This window comes from Neltuma alba, unplaced genomic scaffold (assembly GCF_004799145.2).
Source record: "Neltuma alba isolate B1F8T4 unplaced genomic scaffold, ASM479914v2 tig00003697_pilon, whole genome shotgun sequence".
Classification (NCBI taxonomy): Eukaryota; Viridiplantae; Streptophyta; class Magnoliopsida; order Fabales; family Fabaceae; genus Neltuma; species Neltuma alba.
Genome location: NW_021633393.1, coordinates 48,683 through 68,444, shown reverse-complemented (window position 1 = coordinate 68,444; position 19,762 = coordinate 48,683). Strand labels below are relative to the sequence as shown.

Here is a 19,762-nt window from a genome sequence, read left to right as displayed (position 1 = left end):
GATAAACATTAGCTATGTACGATATTATGATGGATTTTGCATGAATTGATTTAAAATATCATGCGCCAAGCATATAGGAGTTTAAAACCTCATGCGTAGCATAATTGGGCCCCCCATGCATGGCTGCTTTTCTTTTTCTTTTCTTTAATTTATTCTTTTCCCTGTTTTGGATGTTTAAACTTTAAATCAAGTCTGGCATCTTGCAGGCTGCAGCCACGCTGTACACTTCTTTCCAACAAGTATGTCATTTTTAAATCAAGTATGTCATTTTTTTTTCCGGTAACTTAAAGCAGGCTAGGAATAGTGTTAAGATCAGAGTCTTTCCAACAAGTATACTTCTTAATATTTAAATTTGTGTTTTTTTTTTTACGAGAAGAATACCGCTTATCCTCAACTAACAACTTATTAATACACATATATATCATTTATTCTTAAATGTAATTGTAATGTGAAAATACTATTTCCCCTCCTTTTTATAAGTTTTAAATATAACTGAATTACATAATTTAAAAAAATAATTAAAGATAATAAATATTAAAAAATATAACTTATTTTTCCAAAACATCTTTATTTATGAAGATTATGAGCGGAAGAGAAAATGGGTGAAAAAATAAAAATAATTAGAGGTAAAAATAAAAACAAACACATTAAATGTTCTGATATTTCAAAGTGTATGCAGCTCATAAAAATGACCCAATTCATTCAAAAAGTTGAAGCTTATATCACCAAAAAAAGAAAGAAAGAAAGTGAAGCTTAGAAAAGGAGGGAAGGGAGGATTACATATATATATATATATATATATATTTATATATTATATATTCTAATATCTGCAAAAATATGTGTTTATTTAAGGGAAACACTTAGTAGTTAACTTTATATATACTTATGTACTCCAGTCAAATCGAAACAAGACTGGCCAGTTTTTAAAATATTAATGATATTAATGAAAGAATTTGTTATAAATAAATAATCCATAGAAAATTTACTTGTCTTGATTGATTGGATACAACCGAGAACCTTGAGTATATAATTTTTCTCTTTGATTTAAATATATATCCATAAAGTCTTAAATTTTAATTTTTAAAATTTAAGAAACAATTAATTTTTTAATGTTTATAATCTTTGTAATTGTTGACTCAATATCTGTGTTTCAGATATGGTAAAAAATTATATTATTTTCTCTTGCGTAATTTTATAAGCATGATATAGCAACAAAGAGTCAAATATTAAGTTGTCTGATTGTATTGCATAATAATATTGCACTTTTTGCTTATCAAAAAATAATATTATACTTTAATAAACCTAAACTAGTATTTATATTCAATTTAAATAATTTGAGTTTTTATTTTGTTTATATCCAGAGCGACATTTTCTTGCACTACAAAAAAAAAAACTTATTACCAGCAAAATTAGCAACAAAAAATTATTCTCTCACTAATTTCTGATGAATTATCAATGAAAATTTCATTGCTAAATTTAGCAAAATATTCCATCACTAATATTAGTGGCGGATTAGTAACAAAATTTTATTTTATCATTAAATTTTCATTACTAATCAGTCAAAAAATCTGTTAGCAATTTTTTAGCAACATAATTTTTCTATCGTTAATTTTTGTTACTAATTTTGCTGCTAAATTTTTTACCATGAAAATTTTTGTCACTAATTCTGTTGCTAAGTCTAATATGTTGTTAATTTTAAATTTTGTTGTTTTAAATTATAATCCTCCAACAATTTATATAATAACATCACTAAAAATGTAATGATTTAAATATATTTTTAATTGTAAAATAAATTGATATATTTGTAAAATTGATATTAATAGAGGTATCATTATCATTCATTTCGTCTTTGGATACATGCTCAAATAGAAAGACAATTTCTTAGAAAAATTGTTTTATATTTCATTAAAATCAATTCCTCTTGATTATTAGTAAAATATTAATAACTTTCTTATACAAATTAATATAACAATAAAATTTGATTATTACATAATTAATAACTCACTGATTTCGGTATTCAACGTAAAAACAACTTGTATATATAAACGTTTTTTAAAAAAAAAATGCAAGATTCACATATAAGTAAGAGAAAAATGTTTATCATAATTTATTCAAATCATTTAATTTTTTATATGGAAAATTTATTAGATTTTATTATAATAATTATTATAATTGGCTTACATATATATTCTTTTTGAATTTTTTTTTTAGTTATTTTTATTTTTTTCATTAATTGAAATTCTTTTCTTTCCATGTCGCCATTATGGGGAATCATTAGCTAAGCGATGGAATCGTAACGATTAATTTCGTAACCATCACATATACAGAGAGCAGCAGACCAATAATGTTTCCTCGAGATGAATCTGATGTTTTTCTTTTTTTTGGCTCAAAGTTGCACAGCATCAAGATTATAAATTCTTTCGGTTGTGCAGCCATGTTTTTATATCAATTCTATGTAATCACACACGGCACCTCAAGAGAGAAAAAAGATAAAGATTTGAATAAATGAACTTTCTGTCAGCGGCCTTCTGAATTGCGAGATTTCAGCAACAGCCAATACAACAAAATGAAAAGGCAAACAGCAAACAGCAAAATTAACCAGAAATAAGACAGGAACATATCATCCCTCGTCTTATTATTTCATAATTTGGCATTGGAAATGGTTTCGAAACTCACTGCCCAATATCCCTGCTCCATTCATCCTCCACGGATTGCTTACCATCTCTCCACTTCAGCCTCTTCACGTATTGGAGTAAAGGAAACTTTGACATGAGAGTTTCTTGATTAATTTGCGGCATACTGAGCACTAAATATCTCACATTCCACTGCTCGCCCTCGTAAGCTAATAAATCTCTGAGCTTTCCTCCCTTGATGTATAGCGTATCCAGATTCATCAGTTTGCTGGGCGTTAACCATTCTGGCTTACTGTTGTAAGGAATGCCTTCAAGATTCAGTTTTTGCAGCCCTGGCGGAAAAGACACAGACATTTTAACATTATCTGCTTTACCCCAAGATATTTTCAGACGCCGGAGCTGTCTCAAATGCTCCAAATAGTCGAATTCACCTTCCTGGATGGTCGCCTCACTCCCCACATGTATACTTAATCGTTTCAGATTCTTCAGACTTGGAAGATGCTGCAATCTAATGAGACTCTTCTGCGAACTGCCTATTATGAATCCCTTGAGTACTTGCAGCGAAGTGAGGTTGTGGAGCCCCTTTGGCAAGCTTTCCAGCAAGTAACATTCTGATACATCTACATGTGTGAGCTTTTCCAACGATATAACCGCATCAGGCAAGGTTTCTAGATTATGACAGCTCTTGAGGTCCAGAATTTCGAGGCTGGCCAGTTCTCTAATGGACTCAGGAAGTTTAGTAATTCTTGATATCCCACGCAGGCTGAGATACTTGAGAAGTTTTGGGTCTTCAAACCTGTTAGGAACGATTCATCTCGAACTTCAATGTGAGGTAGGTGGGAGAAGCCTGCCAACGGCCTAGCTGAAGCACCACCAATGTCTTGAGTTTAGCAAGCCATTGGTCTTGAAAATCAAGATCTCTCTCGTTCAAATTAAAAATGGTCCTCAGCTTCTCCGACGGCGTGGATTCTGTTTTAATTCCCAAATCAGAGGAGTGACCAGCGATCAAACAAGTCCGCCGGGAATGGGCAGGGTCAAAACGTGGAATCCCGCCCTCTAAGTTCAAAAGCTTCTCTTTCCTCGCCTCTGAGATCAACATGTAACGGATCCAACGGACAATTTTACATTTAGTCACTCTTGGGCACTTGTCAGTATGATAGGGTATAAGCAATTCAAGATCCAAAAGCTCTTCAAATACTCTTTCGCCTTCTTCCTCGTCCCGGACCAACCCTTCCCCAATCCACCAATAAATAAGAAACCTTTTCCTTAGAATAGCATTTCCTGGGAAAATTGCCAAAAAAAAGCAAATTCTCGGGTCGTGCTTTAGTTGTCGGAGGGAAAATTCATAACTCACCCGAAGACGTTTCAGGAGCGGATGCTTGTCTGCTTCGCGTATCATCCTCTGTTGGTCTTGAGATAAAGCTTGGAAATCGTCCTGATCGACCTTAGCATCAACTTTGGCCAGAAATTTGTTTATTTCAGCGATCTCATCACGGATATCACGGAAACGATGAGAGGGTGCAGTATTTTTGCAGAGGAGGAGGTCCTGCAGCTTCAAGAATCGGGGTCCCAGTTCCTGTTCGCACTGTTGGTCTAGTGGTAAACGATTCATCAAATGGTCGATTGTCTTCTTGACATCTTTGGCCGATGAAACATCCTCAGAGGTTTCTTCGAAGGTCTTCTTGAGTTGACCAAGCAGTTGTCGTGCGTGAACATCTTTCGTTGGGTTTGTTGGGAGCGACGACATGTTCAGGGTGTAAGATATGGAAACCTTCTCTGATACAAGGTTGGGGCCTGGGTATACGATTATGGACAGAGAAAGAAGATGATGAAACCCTGTTATTTTTTTCTGGGATAATTAACGTATAAGTACTTATAGTTTCAACTGGTTTTTAATTAAGTTCTTATAATTTTTTTTATTAGGTCCTTATACTTTTATATATTTTTAATCAAGTCCTTATAATTTTTTTTCTTTTTATCAAGTTCTTATTGTTTTACTTTTTTTAATTAGGTCCTTGTAGTTTTTATTTTTTATTTTACAAATAATAACATTTTAAAAATAATAAATTATTGTAACAATCTTATGTTAATATTCTTTTAAATTTTTAGTTAAACAAATATATTATTTATTTTCAATTTGAATTTTTATAATTATAAAATTCAAATTATAATAATAAATTTTTCTAAAATTAAAATATGATTACAAATAATTTATATTCAAGTATAATTATTATTCTGATATTTATTAATTACTAAATGATTATATGAATTATTTTATCCAATTATATAATTATTAATTTAAAAATGAGATTAATTTTAAAGAATAAAGTTAATAAATAATTTTTCGAAAACTACAAAGCACCTAATTAAAAAATAAGTGAAACTATAAGGACCTGATAAAAAGAAAAAAATAGAAGGACCTAATTAAAAACACACGAAAGTAAAAGGAGTTGATAAAAAGAAAAAATTTTATAAGGACCTAATTAAAAATCAGATGAAACTATAAAGACTTGGAGATTAATTATCTTTTTTTTTTTTTTTTTACCACATTTCAGTCTGTTATTCATCAACTCAATTTAGATCGGTGTACATGTGTTGCATATATAGTACAAGTGGGTTCCAACTAAACTCGGTTACAGACTCAAGGAGTTGCCAATTTGACAAATAGTGACAGCTGGACACAGCTAAAGCCCATTGGGCTTATACACTAACACTGGGCATGAGCATGAAGCCTACTTGCCCCCGTCCCTCTTGTTGGAACCCTTTATATTAAATTTATATTAAATTTTTAATTTAAATTGGAATGGTAAGGGTTTCAATAAGTAAAAGAAAAGGAAGACGAAAAGTGACAAGCAAGATTGTATATCTAATTTGCGGGAGACGATGATGAATAGAAAATATAACTTTCTTGTTTTTACCAGCGAATAGGAACTATAACTTTTCTTTTTTAATTCGGTTTGATTAATATGAATTGATAATATCCTTTTGTATTATCTTTGTACTACTTATTTAAAATTTAATTTTTTATATAATTCATTATCTTATGTTAAATTGTCGAATATATATGTAGTTTATATATGTATGAGTATCTCTCAATTTTTTTATTTATACAAAATCTAAATTTATTTTTCATATATGACACTATTGATCTAACTAACACACTGCTGCGTTGTTAATCTCGAAAGTGCAATTTATTAAACAACTAATAATGACATCAATTAAACGATCAACTACTGATAAAGTGATAATGGGATGGATCAACATAGTTCTTTATTTCCCCTGTTGGTTTATAGCTTCATATATACAGGCTTCTTCGTCTGGAAACCGCCCAGTTCTTTACTCTGGTCCGCATGGGATCCGAGGTAGCCAAATTTCTGATGAAACAATACACAGATTCCATCGATGAAGACGATTCACAATCTTCGGATGCAATCTTTGCCAGGTTCAAAGCCATCAGTGAGAAGTTGAAGTCTGAAAGTACAGCGTTAAGCATCCCTGAAAAGATTTCATGTCTTTCCTATCTGAATGACGCCCTCACCGAGTGGCGGATCCTCAAGGAGCAGAACAAGTCGATCAGGAGGATTTTCTTCTGCCATGATCGTGTGGCTCGCTTCAGAGAGCGCTCAGCTATCAACGGTAGACTCCACGACATCGAAACATCGATATTACGCCAGGAAAACCAACCCAATTTCCCGCCGGCTGATGATCAGAATCCATCCTACTTACCCATTCGAACTGCTTCTATTGAGGTCGACAAGTCCTCCAATAAACTCGAGGAGAAAATGGTTGGTTGGCTCTTGACGCCGGGAGATGACTTCACGGCCGTCGGGATTTGTGGGATGAGTGGTTCGGGCAAGACGGCGCTTGTTAAAAACGTTTTGGAACAAAAAGCCGTTACAGACAAATTCAAGCGTATCATTTGGGCTCCCCTATCGGATTTTATAACCTGCGAGGAAGAGATAGATGTCAGACATGTTGAATATTTGCTGTATCGTTTGGGCTTAGATACTGATAGCGTGGTGGACAGTTTCGATGAACATAAGGACGGGCTCATTGAGGAACTAGTGCGTCAATTACGGAAGATCCGAGAATTACATTTTAGTGTTGGATGACATGTGGCACTGTAGCGATTGGTTTGCTGATCATTTCTTAGGCAGATTGAAGAAAATGAAGGGCGGTGCTGCCATTGTAACCAGCCGCAGAAAAACTGTGGCTCGAAAATTCGGTGAAAAGGATAGATTGATTCATCTACAACCTTCAGATTACAGGGAAAGCGCATCTCCTCAGGATATTGAGACCCAATTCCAGCCGTCCACTAGTAAATTAAACCAGTGAACCTGTCTTCAGCAGGCCATGACGTCGAAAGAGTTTTGGATGGATTGTTTGAGCAGATAGATTATATTGCAAAGTTACTCGAAAATTTTTATTCAGAAATGTTGGGTACTCAATTTTTTTTTTTTCCACTGCAAATTGCTTCACAGATTTAATATTGTAACAATATTGCCTCTACCGCTAGAAAATTTCTCTTCCCCACAAGACTAAAAAATTTTGACGCGTGAGTCGTGACTCTTTTGCAAAAAAAGAATCCAAGAAAGAGGCTTGCACGCACTTCAATAAAGCTGGTATTGCTTCGATTAGATGAAGACATTACATCAAATTTTTTGATCAATGCGACCAACCGGAAAAATATCGATTACTTCTAATATATTTTATATAGATAAAAAAATCTTAAATTTTATTAATTTTTATTTAAAATTTAATAAATTTTTAATTTTATCTCGATTCAATATATATTATATTTTATATAAATAAAATCAAGTAAAATTATACATTTATATTAAAAAAATTTCTTAATACTCTGCAAATATGACTAAAAAATTTTGGCGCGTGAGTTGTGACTCTTCGGCGAAAAAAGAATTCAAGAAAGAGGCTTGCACGCACTGCAATAAAGTTGGCATTAGTTCAAGTAAATGAAAACAGACATTACACCAAACTTCACGTGGCATCCAAACCGCTTCAACTTATTGTCTTTTATTATTATTTTTAATATCATATAATAAATAAACATATGCACTTACACACATATTCTCCCTCCTATTCTATATATAAACTTTATTTTTTTTAAAAAATCTGATCTAAAGCATAAATTTTATTTTTAAATTATTATTATTATTATTTTGTTTCTAGTTAATATGTTTAGTACTCACTCCCTTTTATCAATATTATTCTTTTTTATTTTTTATTTATTACCTTTCTCATTTACTTGCTTAATAAATAATGGCAGATTTTAAAAAATATTTTTAATCTATTTGTTATTTTTAATTAATTTTAAATATTATTTTATAATTTAATTATTTAAAGCTTATATATATATATATATAACTGCACGAGTATCAACGCGGGATCAAATCCAGGACATTAATTATTTGTCATTGTAGCGTTTTTGTATATTCTGGCTTAATCGAACGAATATATCTAAATTTTGAAGATACTCGTAATTAATTAATTCATATTCAATTGTGGGAACTCGATCAAAAACCAATTTTCCCACAACCTCAAACAAAATTAAATGAACAAACTTGGAAATAAATATTACAGATGATGAAAGAAAGAATGTAGAGAGTAATTAAAGAAAGCAGAATTTGTCTTTTCTTCTATAATTTAGAATTTTTTTTAATAAGCTTTTAAAAATTAGACATTTATTTTGAGTTTTGAGAAGATTATAACCATTATATTTTTATGGTGAAAAAAACATAACTGTTATAATCTTGGACAATATCCATAGCTTAGAGTGCCCTATCAGAGTAACTATGACATAAGCCTCACTTGGACAATGTCCATAGCTTTTTAGGAGATGTTCATCATATAGGGTCAAAAAATAATGCTTCGAAGCTTCTCATTCTGTGCGCTCATGTTTATAAAAATTGACCTTATCTCCATAGGCCATGAAACTCATAGATGAAAAAAGGCATGGAGCACAGAGTACACTTAACAGACCAACAAAAAAAAAAACTATCAATGAAATAACTGAAAAATTGAATATATTGATTTTCCCACAGCCTGCCTCTGCGCGCTCATATTTATAAGCATTGAGCTTATCTCCATCGGCCATGAAACTAATAGATAAAAACAGGCATGGAGCACAGAGTACACTTGATAGATAGAAAAAACTAACAATGAAATATCTAAAAAATTGAATATATTGATTTTCCCCACAGCCTGCCAAATGCAAGCAAAATCAAAGCAAATACTTCATGAATTTGAAGAATTCATCATAAAGAAATCCTAAGTGCTGGAGGAAAAACCAGGATGACCTCTACCAGTGTAACTATGACAATGAAGCTTTATAGGAGTTTATCCATTGCTCAAGGTAGTTTTTTCATCATTTAGAGATCAAACACTAGAGAAAGAACAAGGAGGAAAATTATATCCAGGTAATACACATGGAATGACCAAAAGCTAATATATACAGACAGGAGAGATGGCGGAACAGAGAGAACGGCGTCATAATATTTACAAATACAGTTGCAAGATAAAAGATCGGATACATAATTAACTTTTTCCCTGGCCATTTATAGAAAATCACCAATCCAGGAACGTGTTATTAATAGCCCATTACTTAATATGACCAAATGTGCTCTAAAAGCACGTACAAAACCCTTTTAAATTTATCCGAAGAAACGTGGGGGGAGGGGGGGGGGGGAGAGAGAGAGAGAGTTGCCTTCGGCTAGGTGTTCTTGAGCTTCAAGACTCTTGCCTCCAGTGCCACCGGGGTTCCCTGAGTCAGAAGCCATCCAAACTGAACCCTGGTATGGTTCACACTTTACTGAGGAAGATGTTGCACAAAATTTGATGGAGTTATGGAAGAATCCTCCAGAGATTGATGCTGAATTGCATTTTACTACTACAAAAAAAAACCATTTAACGGCTGTTAAAATAAGCTTTTTATGGCGGTTTTGAGAGTGATGTCTATGTCATCGACGTAAAATGTAAAGGATTTCATGGCGGTTTAAGAACAGCTGTAGTAAATGACTTTTCACAGCTGTTATATAAATAACTGCCGTGAAATTTTTTTTTTTTTTAGTCTACATTTCACCCTGTTGATTAGGGAACGGGGGAACAAAACCTCAAAGGAAGAGGTCTGAAAATCAATTAGCCAATAATCTCTCACTAATAAAAAGCATTCTGATGGAGCAAACATAGATTCTTTCTCGCCATAATAGCACCATTTAGCTTCACCTTCAACCACCAGATCGAAGCCACTAAGATTTAATAAAGATAAAATCAAAGACTCAAATCTGATAAAAATCAGATCTCTTCAAACCCAGATTAAACATCATATTTTTAACCAAAGAAAATAATCATATCAAACCACAAAAACTATGAAATCCACAAAAAGAATGGAGGTGAAAAACTCACAAATAAGAATGAAGAGGATGAGGAGATGGTGACGGCAACAGCGACAGTGACGGTGATGGAAGAACATGGTGGAGACGATAGAAGCAAAGGATAAATGCCGACAAAGATAGGAGGAGGGAGAAAATCAAGTGAAGACGGTAATAGGGGACTATGAGCTCTAACTCTAAAAAGTGAAAACTATCGCGTGAAGAATTTTAAAATTCTGATAAACTTTTTACGGCGGTTATTTAAAAAACCGCCGTAAAATACTTTTAACGGCGGTTTTTTAAATAACTGCATTTAAAAGTATTCTTATAATTACAGAAATACCATTGTCAAATTTTTTATAGTGTTTTTTCTAATAACCGCCGTAACTTAGCATCGTAAAAGCTCTTTTTTGTAGTAGTAATTTCCATCAAAGAATAATGAGTTTATTCCAAGAGATTTCTCCATTCGTGCTGGTGACCTGTGCAATGACGGCTTTGTAAATTCAACTTATCCTAGATGTGTAGTTGATGAGCCTTTGGTGAAATTATTGTACAAGCTGGATAGTACTTTCAAACTTCCTCGAACAGACACATATTTTCTCATCAACTTGAAGGGTGGATATGATAATGCAAGGAATTGTGTGTTGTCTGAATTGTTTATTAATCTTCTTAAGGATGAGCTGCATGAAACTATATACCATGCCAACATTGCCAAGTTAGAAACTTGAGTCTCTTTTGTTGGTGACAAGCTTGTGGTCAAGATCTGTGGTTTCAATGATAAGATTCCAATTCTCTTATCCAAACTAGTGCCTGTGGCTAGATCTTTTATACCAACTGATGATCAATTCAAGGCTATAAAAGAAGAAATGAAGAGAAGCTTAAGGAACACAAACATGAATCCATTGAGCCATTCATCATATTCGAGATTACAGGTTTTATGCAAGAGCTTCTATGATGTTGATGAGAAACTGAGTCATCTAAATAATTTGTTTCTTGATGATCTCAAGGCCTTTATTCCCGATCTTCGCTCCCAGCTTTACATTGGAGGTTATTGCCATGGAAACATGTCCGAAGAAGAGGCCATTAGTCTAGCAAATATATTTAAGATGAATTTTCCTGTGCATCCACAGCCACTCCCTAGTAAGTTGAGACAAGCTAAGCAAGTTATTTGCCTGCCACCAAGTGCAAACCTTGTTAGAGATATTGGTGTGAAGAACAAATTGGAGAAAAACTCTGTGGTTGAACTTTACTTTCAAATTGATCATTAACGTGTTGGGCGTATGAAATCAACTAAATTGAAAGCTTCGATGGACCTGTTTGATGAAATAGTGCAAGAAAAACTTTCAACCAACTGAGGACAAAGGAGCAACTTGGTTATTGATAAAGCTCAATTTTCATATATTTTATCCCACATTAAGTTAGGATTTAAATAATAATTTTGGGCTTAAATGAACTTTTTATGTGTTATTGAATTAATTAGTTGATTTTTGGATTTTTCATAAAAATTAAGATTTTGCATTGAAAATATAAATATTTTATGATTTCATATTTTTGACTTGGAATTAATTTTTCCTATTTATTTGGAAACATGTCTCATATTTTTAGAAAGATTATTTTGAGAAATTTTTGCAATTTCTTGCCTAATTTTTGTGCATATTTAATATTTAATTTTTGATATTATTTTATTATATTTGGATATAATCTATATTAATGGATGCACTTGAATTCTTATAGGTCAAGAAAGAACATATAGGAAATCCAATGGTGCAAGGTGATTTCTTAAAATTTGAGCATAATCTAATGGCTAATATCAAGGAGCATAGAAAATCTCTTCATATACCACTATTCCTCTAGTCTCACGTTGGCTCTCCCTTGAATCTTTCATCTATCCTTCCTTCCATAGCCGTGACCTCATCAATCACACTCGCCAACTATCACGTCATTTGATTTGCTTCCAACAGCAACCACCCACCATATACTTCACCCATATTATTTCCATCACCCACCATGATCGTGCTGTATAAGGAGCTCGGGCAGAAGCTTTTCACCATGGAAGCTTATAGCTTATTGGGAAACAACTTGGGAGGAGCATGGATGAGACTTGAGCCTTGGGCTAGCATTTGAAGATTATAAGGGAGTGATATTCCATTTATCTTTTTAATTCAAGGACTTGAGATTATTTAGTTTTAAATAATTTTAAGTTGTAATTTTGTGAGACAATTTAATTCTAGATTGTCATCTTTATGCTTGAATTGGATTGATATTTGGATTTTATTTGTGTTGAGACACTTGATGGAATTTATGTGTATGAATCTTTGCATTGTTAATTGAATTTATAATTGAGTTTTCACTATGAGTTTAATCATCAATATGGTTTGAATTGCAAAATTTGGGTTCTTTTGCCTCTTAATTGTTTAATTAAGGGGGTTAATTGTCTAATTGTTTAATTGGATAATTTCAAACATAATTTTTAAAATTAATTTGGATTGTTTTTATTGATTTTAATAAACTTAATTAACCAACTTTAGACCGTTATGAGTTCTCTAATAGTTTAAAGGTTTTTGAAATTGAGGATTCCTTTTGTTTTAAATAGGTGATTAAATTTATTAATTCCACTCTCTTATTACTTTCCTTTTGTCTAATTAACTGATTAAGGTTATGAATGTTAAATCCATGCAAATCCTAAGTTGTCCCCTCTACCTTACCTGAAGAGAAACTTCTCAATTTTTACTTGTTAATTTTCTTTACTCTTTAGTCAATTTTCCTTATTTATTATTTTAATTTTTTTTAAAATCCCCCCAAGAATTGCATTGCATTCATTTAGTTTAATTTAATCTTCATATAGATTTTAGAACATTTGCATCTTGCATTTAGAATTAGAATTTTGGATTTTAGTTTAGGTCTAATTTATTGTATTTTTTTTATCACCTAAATTTTTACCTAAAGAAACCCATAACTTGCTCTTTGGAAGTAATGACCTAGATTGATCCTAAACTACAAATTAATTGAGAGCTAGTTTAATTGAGTGTTTTGATGACAGAGACATCATCAGTTATGTTGTTGACTGAAGCCCACAACTAACGTACCGTGTTTTTGGGTTTTGTTTCTGCTCTCAGTCATCTGAGCACAACCCAATTTAATTGTTATGTGAAAAATGGTCCAAAAATTAAATTCTAGATCGATAAATTTGGCAATTGAATAAAATAAATATGTGAGTGGATATTAAAATCCCACGCGGATATGGCTATTCTCTTTTAGTGATTTGCTGGTTAACAGGGGGAAAAAAACGTAATCACTGGTCATTATACATAATGTTGTTGGCTTTTTCCCCCTTTAATTAGGTAAGTAATTCAGTTACAAAAATTCCATGGGTCATTTTTTTATCCATACAGAAAAAGGGTATGTTGAATTAATATTTTAGCGGAACAAGGACAGGCATATATTACACACGCACGTCATAATTTATTAACTCATATTCGTTATTTCATATCAAATAATTTATTTGCTCTGAAGCTCAATTATTTAAGCTGATATTCATGCCTGCTACTTGTCTGGATAAGTCCGTTGATAGTAACTCTCAAATGATTATTTCAAATAAAAGTATACTTTAAATTATTAAAATAAAAATTTATGGGTAATTTTTAAATGACAAAAGCCCAAATATCAAATGTATATTAATAAACAGATAATCATCTTCCCCCTTCTAATTCTCTAAGACGATTTAATGGGATAAGATTTCATCAATTCATACTATTTCTCCATAAAAATGTGATTCTCGATCTCAGGGTTGATATTCAAAAAAAGCTTATTTATTTTTTCTTTTTTATTCCCCCCCCCCCCAAAAATTCAACCACATCTCCGGGTCAGTCCTATGTTATCGTTTTTAAAATTAACTCCTCACGTTCTTCCTATTTGAACCTCCAGAATATTTGAACGGCTAATCATGTTTCAATCCTTATGATCTTCTCCCCCGAGTATACACCGAGTATTCTTCCTTTTGTTGAAGCATGTCTGACTATTTGCCTCGAGATGTTTGGGACAAAATTCTTCAGAGACTGCCAATAAAATCTATAGTAACATACATGTCTGTTTGTAAATTCTGGAAATCTCTAATCACTGATGATGACTTCGCATCTTACTACCTTAAACGCACCCTTCAAGCCAATGACAGTGATGGGGGGTCTCTTCTTATTAAGCTATGTACTCCAATGAAGGAAAGTTATTATATTGAGTGGGGCGAGGACTTTCATCTCGACAAGTATTACTCACTGATCAGGTCAGATAATCGTCATCAGAAAAGTAAGCATCATAATCTCTGTTGGAATACTTTTAAGATGAAGAGATGTGTTTTTGAAAAGTCATGTCCTTATATAAATTTATTAAATTAATAAATTTATATGAGGGGTTATATCTTCATATAAATTAATAAATTTAATTGAAGGGTTGTGTCTTCATATAAATTAATATATTTATATGAAGGGTTATGTAGGAAGTTGAAACATTAAATGACCCTACATGCTAAATACATTGTATTTAACTAAAGGTTATGTAGGAAGTTAAAATATTAAATGACTTTACATACTAAATACATTGTATTTATTAAAATTATGTTGGTTCATGGTTATGACTTTTTATTTAATAAGGTATTATTCCAAAAGGTATCTCTTTAAGGCATCATTCAATAGTCTATATAAACCTTTCACCTTCACTTCATTTGATACATATACAACACAACACAAATACTAAAATCAAACTTATTGCCTTTGTCTTTGAGTGCACGCAGGATAGAGTCAAATTATCACTTTGTAAAAGCCATTGTGGTCTTTACTTGAATTTTAGAAGTACAATCCATACTCAAGGGTCTTTATTGTATCCCGAAGAAAATTCACCGGTCAACCCAACTCGCACCCTAAAAAATAGGAATAGGTGGGGGTGAATTAAGCTTGAAGGAAAGTGCTACCCACGTCTTGAAGACATCGTACATCACTTTCTTATTCATCTCTTCTTCTTGTACTCTTTAGATAACCATTCCCACCAATAATCTCTGAGTTCTGAAATTCCCACTCACTATTTATTTATGCACTCATTTGAGGAGACATCGGACATTGGTTGGCTCTTGCACTGGTCGGATATGTCTTGCTGACTTGCTTCGAGACTGTAGCGTTGAAGTTCTTACTTGCAACCCTCCTATTCGACGATATGTCATTCTTCCTACATCCGAAATCTGTGTAAGCGATTCTTTTGGGATTCTGTTACGATTCTAAGAACAAGGACTTCAAAGTAGTTAAAATCATGGGATTTGGGTATGACAACAAGATAACTGTTCCTCGAGCTGAGATTTTCTCTCTTGCTTCTCTTTCTTTTCTTGGAGAAACATAATTACTTATGGAGTTGCTCGTGGATTTCTCATTGATGAAGAAACATCCCAGATATTTGTGAATAAGGTAGTAAAACTAGACTGGTTATTGAATCGGTTGAGATAGCGAGTTAAAAGTTAGTAAGTCAAAACGGGGTTAGACCAAAGTTAGACCGGTGTTAATTAAAATAATATTTTCAAATTTATATTGGTTATTTTAAATAAAAGTAAAGAAAGGATATAAAAACAAATGTCAAATAATAATAAATACATAAAATTTATATATAAAAATAAAATCAATAATAAGTGACTTATTTTGTAATTATAATAATATATATAAAATATTTCTTTCCATCATAATATATATAAAATAAACGATATATATTTAGAGAACTATATATAATAAATAAATGATACTCTATAATATAAACATTTATTAATCAAATATGTCCCCAGTTTACATTGTAGTTTCATGTTTTCTATTCTGTTAAGCCGTGCGGTTAGCAATTAATATATTATTAATATTAATTTAATATATTTCAAATTTTATTTTTCTCTCTCAGAGTCCCAGTTTTTGTCATTTCCACAGCTTCTCATGTTTTTCGAAGTCTGAATCCATTAATGCAAATGAGCAAATCACATGGCAGGCTCTGCATTTTCTAATTATCTTCTTTCCGCCACCCGTTCTGCTCTCTTTCTTTATTTCTCTCTCTTTCTTCTTCGTTTCAAATTCTCTACTTCCATTCTTCATTTTCATACCTCCACAGTCCACATCTCCTCACTTTCGTTTCAGAGACGCTCAAAGGGAAGTGAATAGATCAAGGTCACCGACTTGTAGTTGCACGAGGCAAAAGGTAAACCCGTAGAACAAGAGTCATGCGGTTGTCTCTCTTTTATTTCTGTGTTTCTTCTTTCTCTGGGCTCCGGATTTGTCTAGTTCTTCTCTGTCTGGTTTATTTTTTCAAGCCACTGGGCTACGCCGCCCAACCTAACGAGTTGTCTGGTTTATTCCCAATTCATACCAGGTTTGGACGGTTCACACCGGTTTGAGATTTTTCCGATTCAGATCGCCAACCGGACCCGACAAATCACTGGTTCGCCTGTTTCCGGCCTGAACCAGCCGGGTCTGAGTTTACAAACATTATTGTGAATGGTGCAATACACTGGTTTGTGAAGCGAACAAGTAACCATTCTGACTATTTTATATTATCATTTGATGTGATTAAAGAGACATTTAGGGAACTGAGTTTAGAACCTTGTTTGAAGGAGACACCATCCGCGGTGACTATTTTGGCAGGATCATTAGATTCACTTGCTTTCTCTGCATGTTATTCAAAGTCTGAGAAGACATTTTTTAGTATTTGGGTGATGAAAAAATATGCTGTTTCGGAACATGGACTAAAATATATTGTTTTGATTCGAGTCATTATGGGGATATATCAGGAGTATTAGCCCTTTGGAGCGAAACTGAAATGTTGCTAAGACGTCGTGATGGAAGGATAGTTTTAATTGATTCCAAGAAAAATTCTGTGACGGATTTGGAAATTGGGAAAAACCAGAATACTTCTGTCGGATCTTGTGCAGAGAGTTTGTTTTTGATAAACAAAGAAGAGGGTATTTGTTCTTACTAGAGGCAATGTGATATCTGAAAGCAAGCAGTTGAAGAATACTCAAAATCATGCTTCATGGAGTTACGGCAAAAATCATAATCCTATCCAGTTCTGTGAAACATTTGGTTTGCGTTTATGTACATTGCTCGATCGTCAAGCAATTTCAATGTTATTGGCTTGCATTTATGATCGGGAAACCAAAAACCAATTTTTTCATGTGTACTTCTGGCAGCTTAATTCTCACAAAACTTTTCTGATCTTGATAGTGATATAATTTCATTGCAGAGAGACAAGTTGATTATGGCATACTACGATTGTCCCTATATGCTTCTGATGAGTACAGGAAGGAGCTCATGAGTCCGACGATATAAATGGAGCATGATACATGAGTATTCAGTAGATCCAATCCAATGTTGCAATTGAGGCAGGATATATAATGAACTATGCAAATATCAGAGGCTCCATATTGTATTTGTCAAATAACTAATGAAGATCATCTTTTAATCCTTAACCTACTAAAAGTTACAATTATTGTATTTGTTTTCCCACTTGCTGAAGATATATTTGAAAAAGCGTTTAATAATATTCTTGAAATTATAGACTTGGCTTTAGTTAGTGGTACTGTTTGTGCTCTTGTGGGTTGTGGGCTTGTGGCCACATAATCCCCGATCACTCCCAAAGTTCTAGCTTATAATAAAGAAAATTGTAAAATTGTAAAATAACATGGGCGTAGAAATATCTTTTTCCCCTAAAAGCTTAGCTGACAAAGAAGTGAAAAGAGTACGCTATTACGCTGGCGCCCATACATTGGCCCTCCTTCAAGTAATAATTTAAAAAATCCCAAAAAAATCATAAGCCCACATTAATGAATTTTGTGGATATGATCGAAGGGGTAATGGAATCCAAAATATAATCAAATCATATCAATTAGCGGTCAAGCATCGCAAATTTCGTTAACGTCAATAACAATGAATTTGGTCATAACTCATAACAAACACCGCCTAGACAAAAGGTAAAGAGAATTCTGGAATCATATTCGGGTCTATCCTCTATATGCGTGCCCAGAGAAATGGACACACATGCTCATATGCGTAGAAGACAATCGCGTTATTTCCAAGCTGAGGCGATGGCTGCTGGCAATTTGCCTCCAGAAATTATGGTGGAAATTCTTCAGAGACTACCAGCAAATCTCTGGTAAGATTCACGGCTGTTTGCTAAACTTGGAATTCCCTCATAACGAACTAGATTGTGCTATCCTGTGCGTTGCACGGGGAGCGATTACTTTATTAAAGTTCTCACTCAAAATAATATTATTCTCATATTTGCTAGTACACATACGTTGAAATTACTCCAATGCATTCAATTCTTCTATACATTTTTATTTGTTTGCATAACTTATAAAATATTATCAACAATATTATAACTGTTATTATTTAAAAATAATAATAAAAATTTCTCAAATCGTATTTAAAATTTAAATTCATTGGGGACGAATGATGTTATTGCTCATTAGATGTGTAATAAAGGTCCACCGAGCGGGGATCACTGTTTATTTTTTGTTTTTTTTTGGTCACAAGGGGATCACTGTTTATTTGCCTATAGCTATGCATTCTCCGAGTCAATCTTCAACACATAGCTAGCTAGAAAAGTAGCTATGTGCTATAACCCATTAAACCAATGCCCATGTGAAGCTCGTAGAAGTTTCACGACAATAGAATAGAATAATTCTTCACCATGAAAGATTTTCAATCAAAACTAAACCATGTTGTCATTATTTTAGAATCTTCTAAGCATGAAATTGAAACTTGTAAGGATATATTGATATTGATCCCTCCTTCATATCTGATCACCTCAACCGTACCGCCCAACCCAGAAACGGTAACAATTTCCTCCTCCTCCAAATTCATCGTCCGTCTAGCGGACAGCCCAGCACGCACACAAATGATTATCAGGAATTTTACTCATTCTGCTCATATAATCAACTAGCTAACAGCTTTTCTTCTGATAGATTCTCATTCAACTCCTCGATTTCGATTGTATGGTTATTCTACGGTGGTTGGCACTTGCAATGGGCTTGTATGTTTTGCTCAACGTTCGATCATTTATTTCACTACTCTCATCATTTGGAACCCCTCCCTTCGAAAATACGTGAATCTTCGTAGACCAATCATACCCTGAAGCTGTCTTCAATATAATGGTCGTAAGGAATCTCCCAACCCATTTTCTATCTTTGCTCTTATGGCTTTATACAGAAAGCCTTGCGAAAAAGAACATGATTAAGGTACAGAAAGCTGAGAGGCGTGTTTCTTTGAAAATCAAGACTGCATGCTTCTTTTGCAAGGACAATTTTCAGATTTGGTTCTTTTTATGGTATTATACAAGTGTATTTTGCCTCCTTAAACTGAAAATATGATATTGTTATGAAATGGATCCAAAATAAGACCATAAAAGCATAATAGAGAAATATGAAGACAAGAGAATGAGAGAACTTTTGTATTTCATCATTTGCTTTACTTCCCTCACAATACAATGGCATGTCCTATTTATAGGTATAATCTTACATATGAGTTACACTATTATTTAAATAATAGATAGTGGACAATAAACCACATGAATGTGAAGTGGGAGTGAGTTACAAGATTAGAAGCATAGGGGAGAAGTAATGGAGTAGTGAAAGATTAATGCTTAGTGGAAGTAGTGGGAGTTGATAAAGTTGAAGAGTAAGAGGAGATGGACATCCACATTTGATAATATTCATAACACTTCCCCTTGGATGTC

General features: G+C 33.0%; 1 protein-coding gene and 1 pseudogene across 1 annotated transcript; one reads left to right on the top strand and one right to left on the bottom strand.

The window, feature by feature from the left end:
• Positions 1 to 2,672: 2,672 nt before the first annotated feature.
• LOC114742256 (disease resistance RPP13-like protein 4) lies at positions 2,673 to 4,380 on the bottom strand. Its single transcript, XM_028930529.1, has 2 exons — positions 3,530 to 4,380; positions 2,673 to 3,429 (listed from the first exon to the last, which is right to left on the bottom strand). Exons 1-2 carry the CDS (start codon positions 4,378 to 4,380, stop codon positions 2,673 to 2,675), a joined length of 1,608 nt encoding a protein of 535 aa, XP_028786362.1.
• Positions 4,381 to 4,396: 16 nt separating this feature from the next.
• On the top strand, positions 4,397 to 13,158 carry LOC114742255 (nardilysin-like; annotated as a pseudogene).
• The last annotated feature ends 6,604 nt before the right edge of the window (positions 13,159 to 19,762 follow it).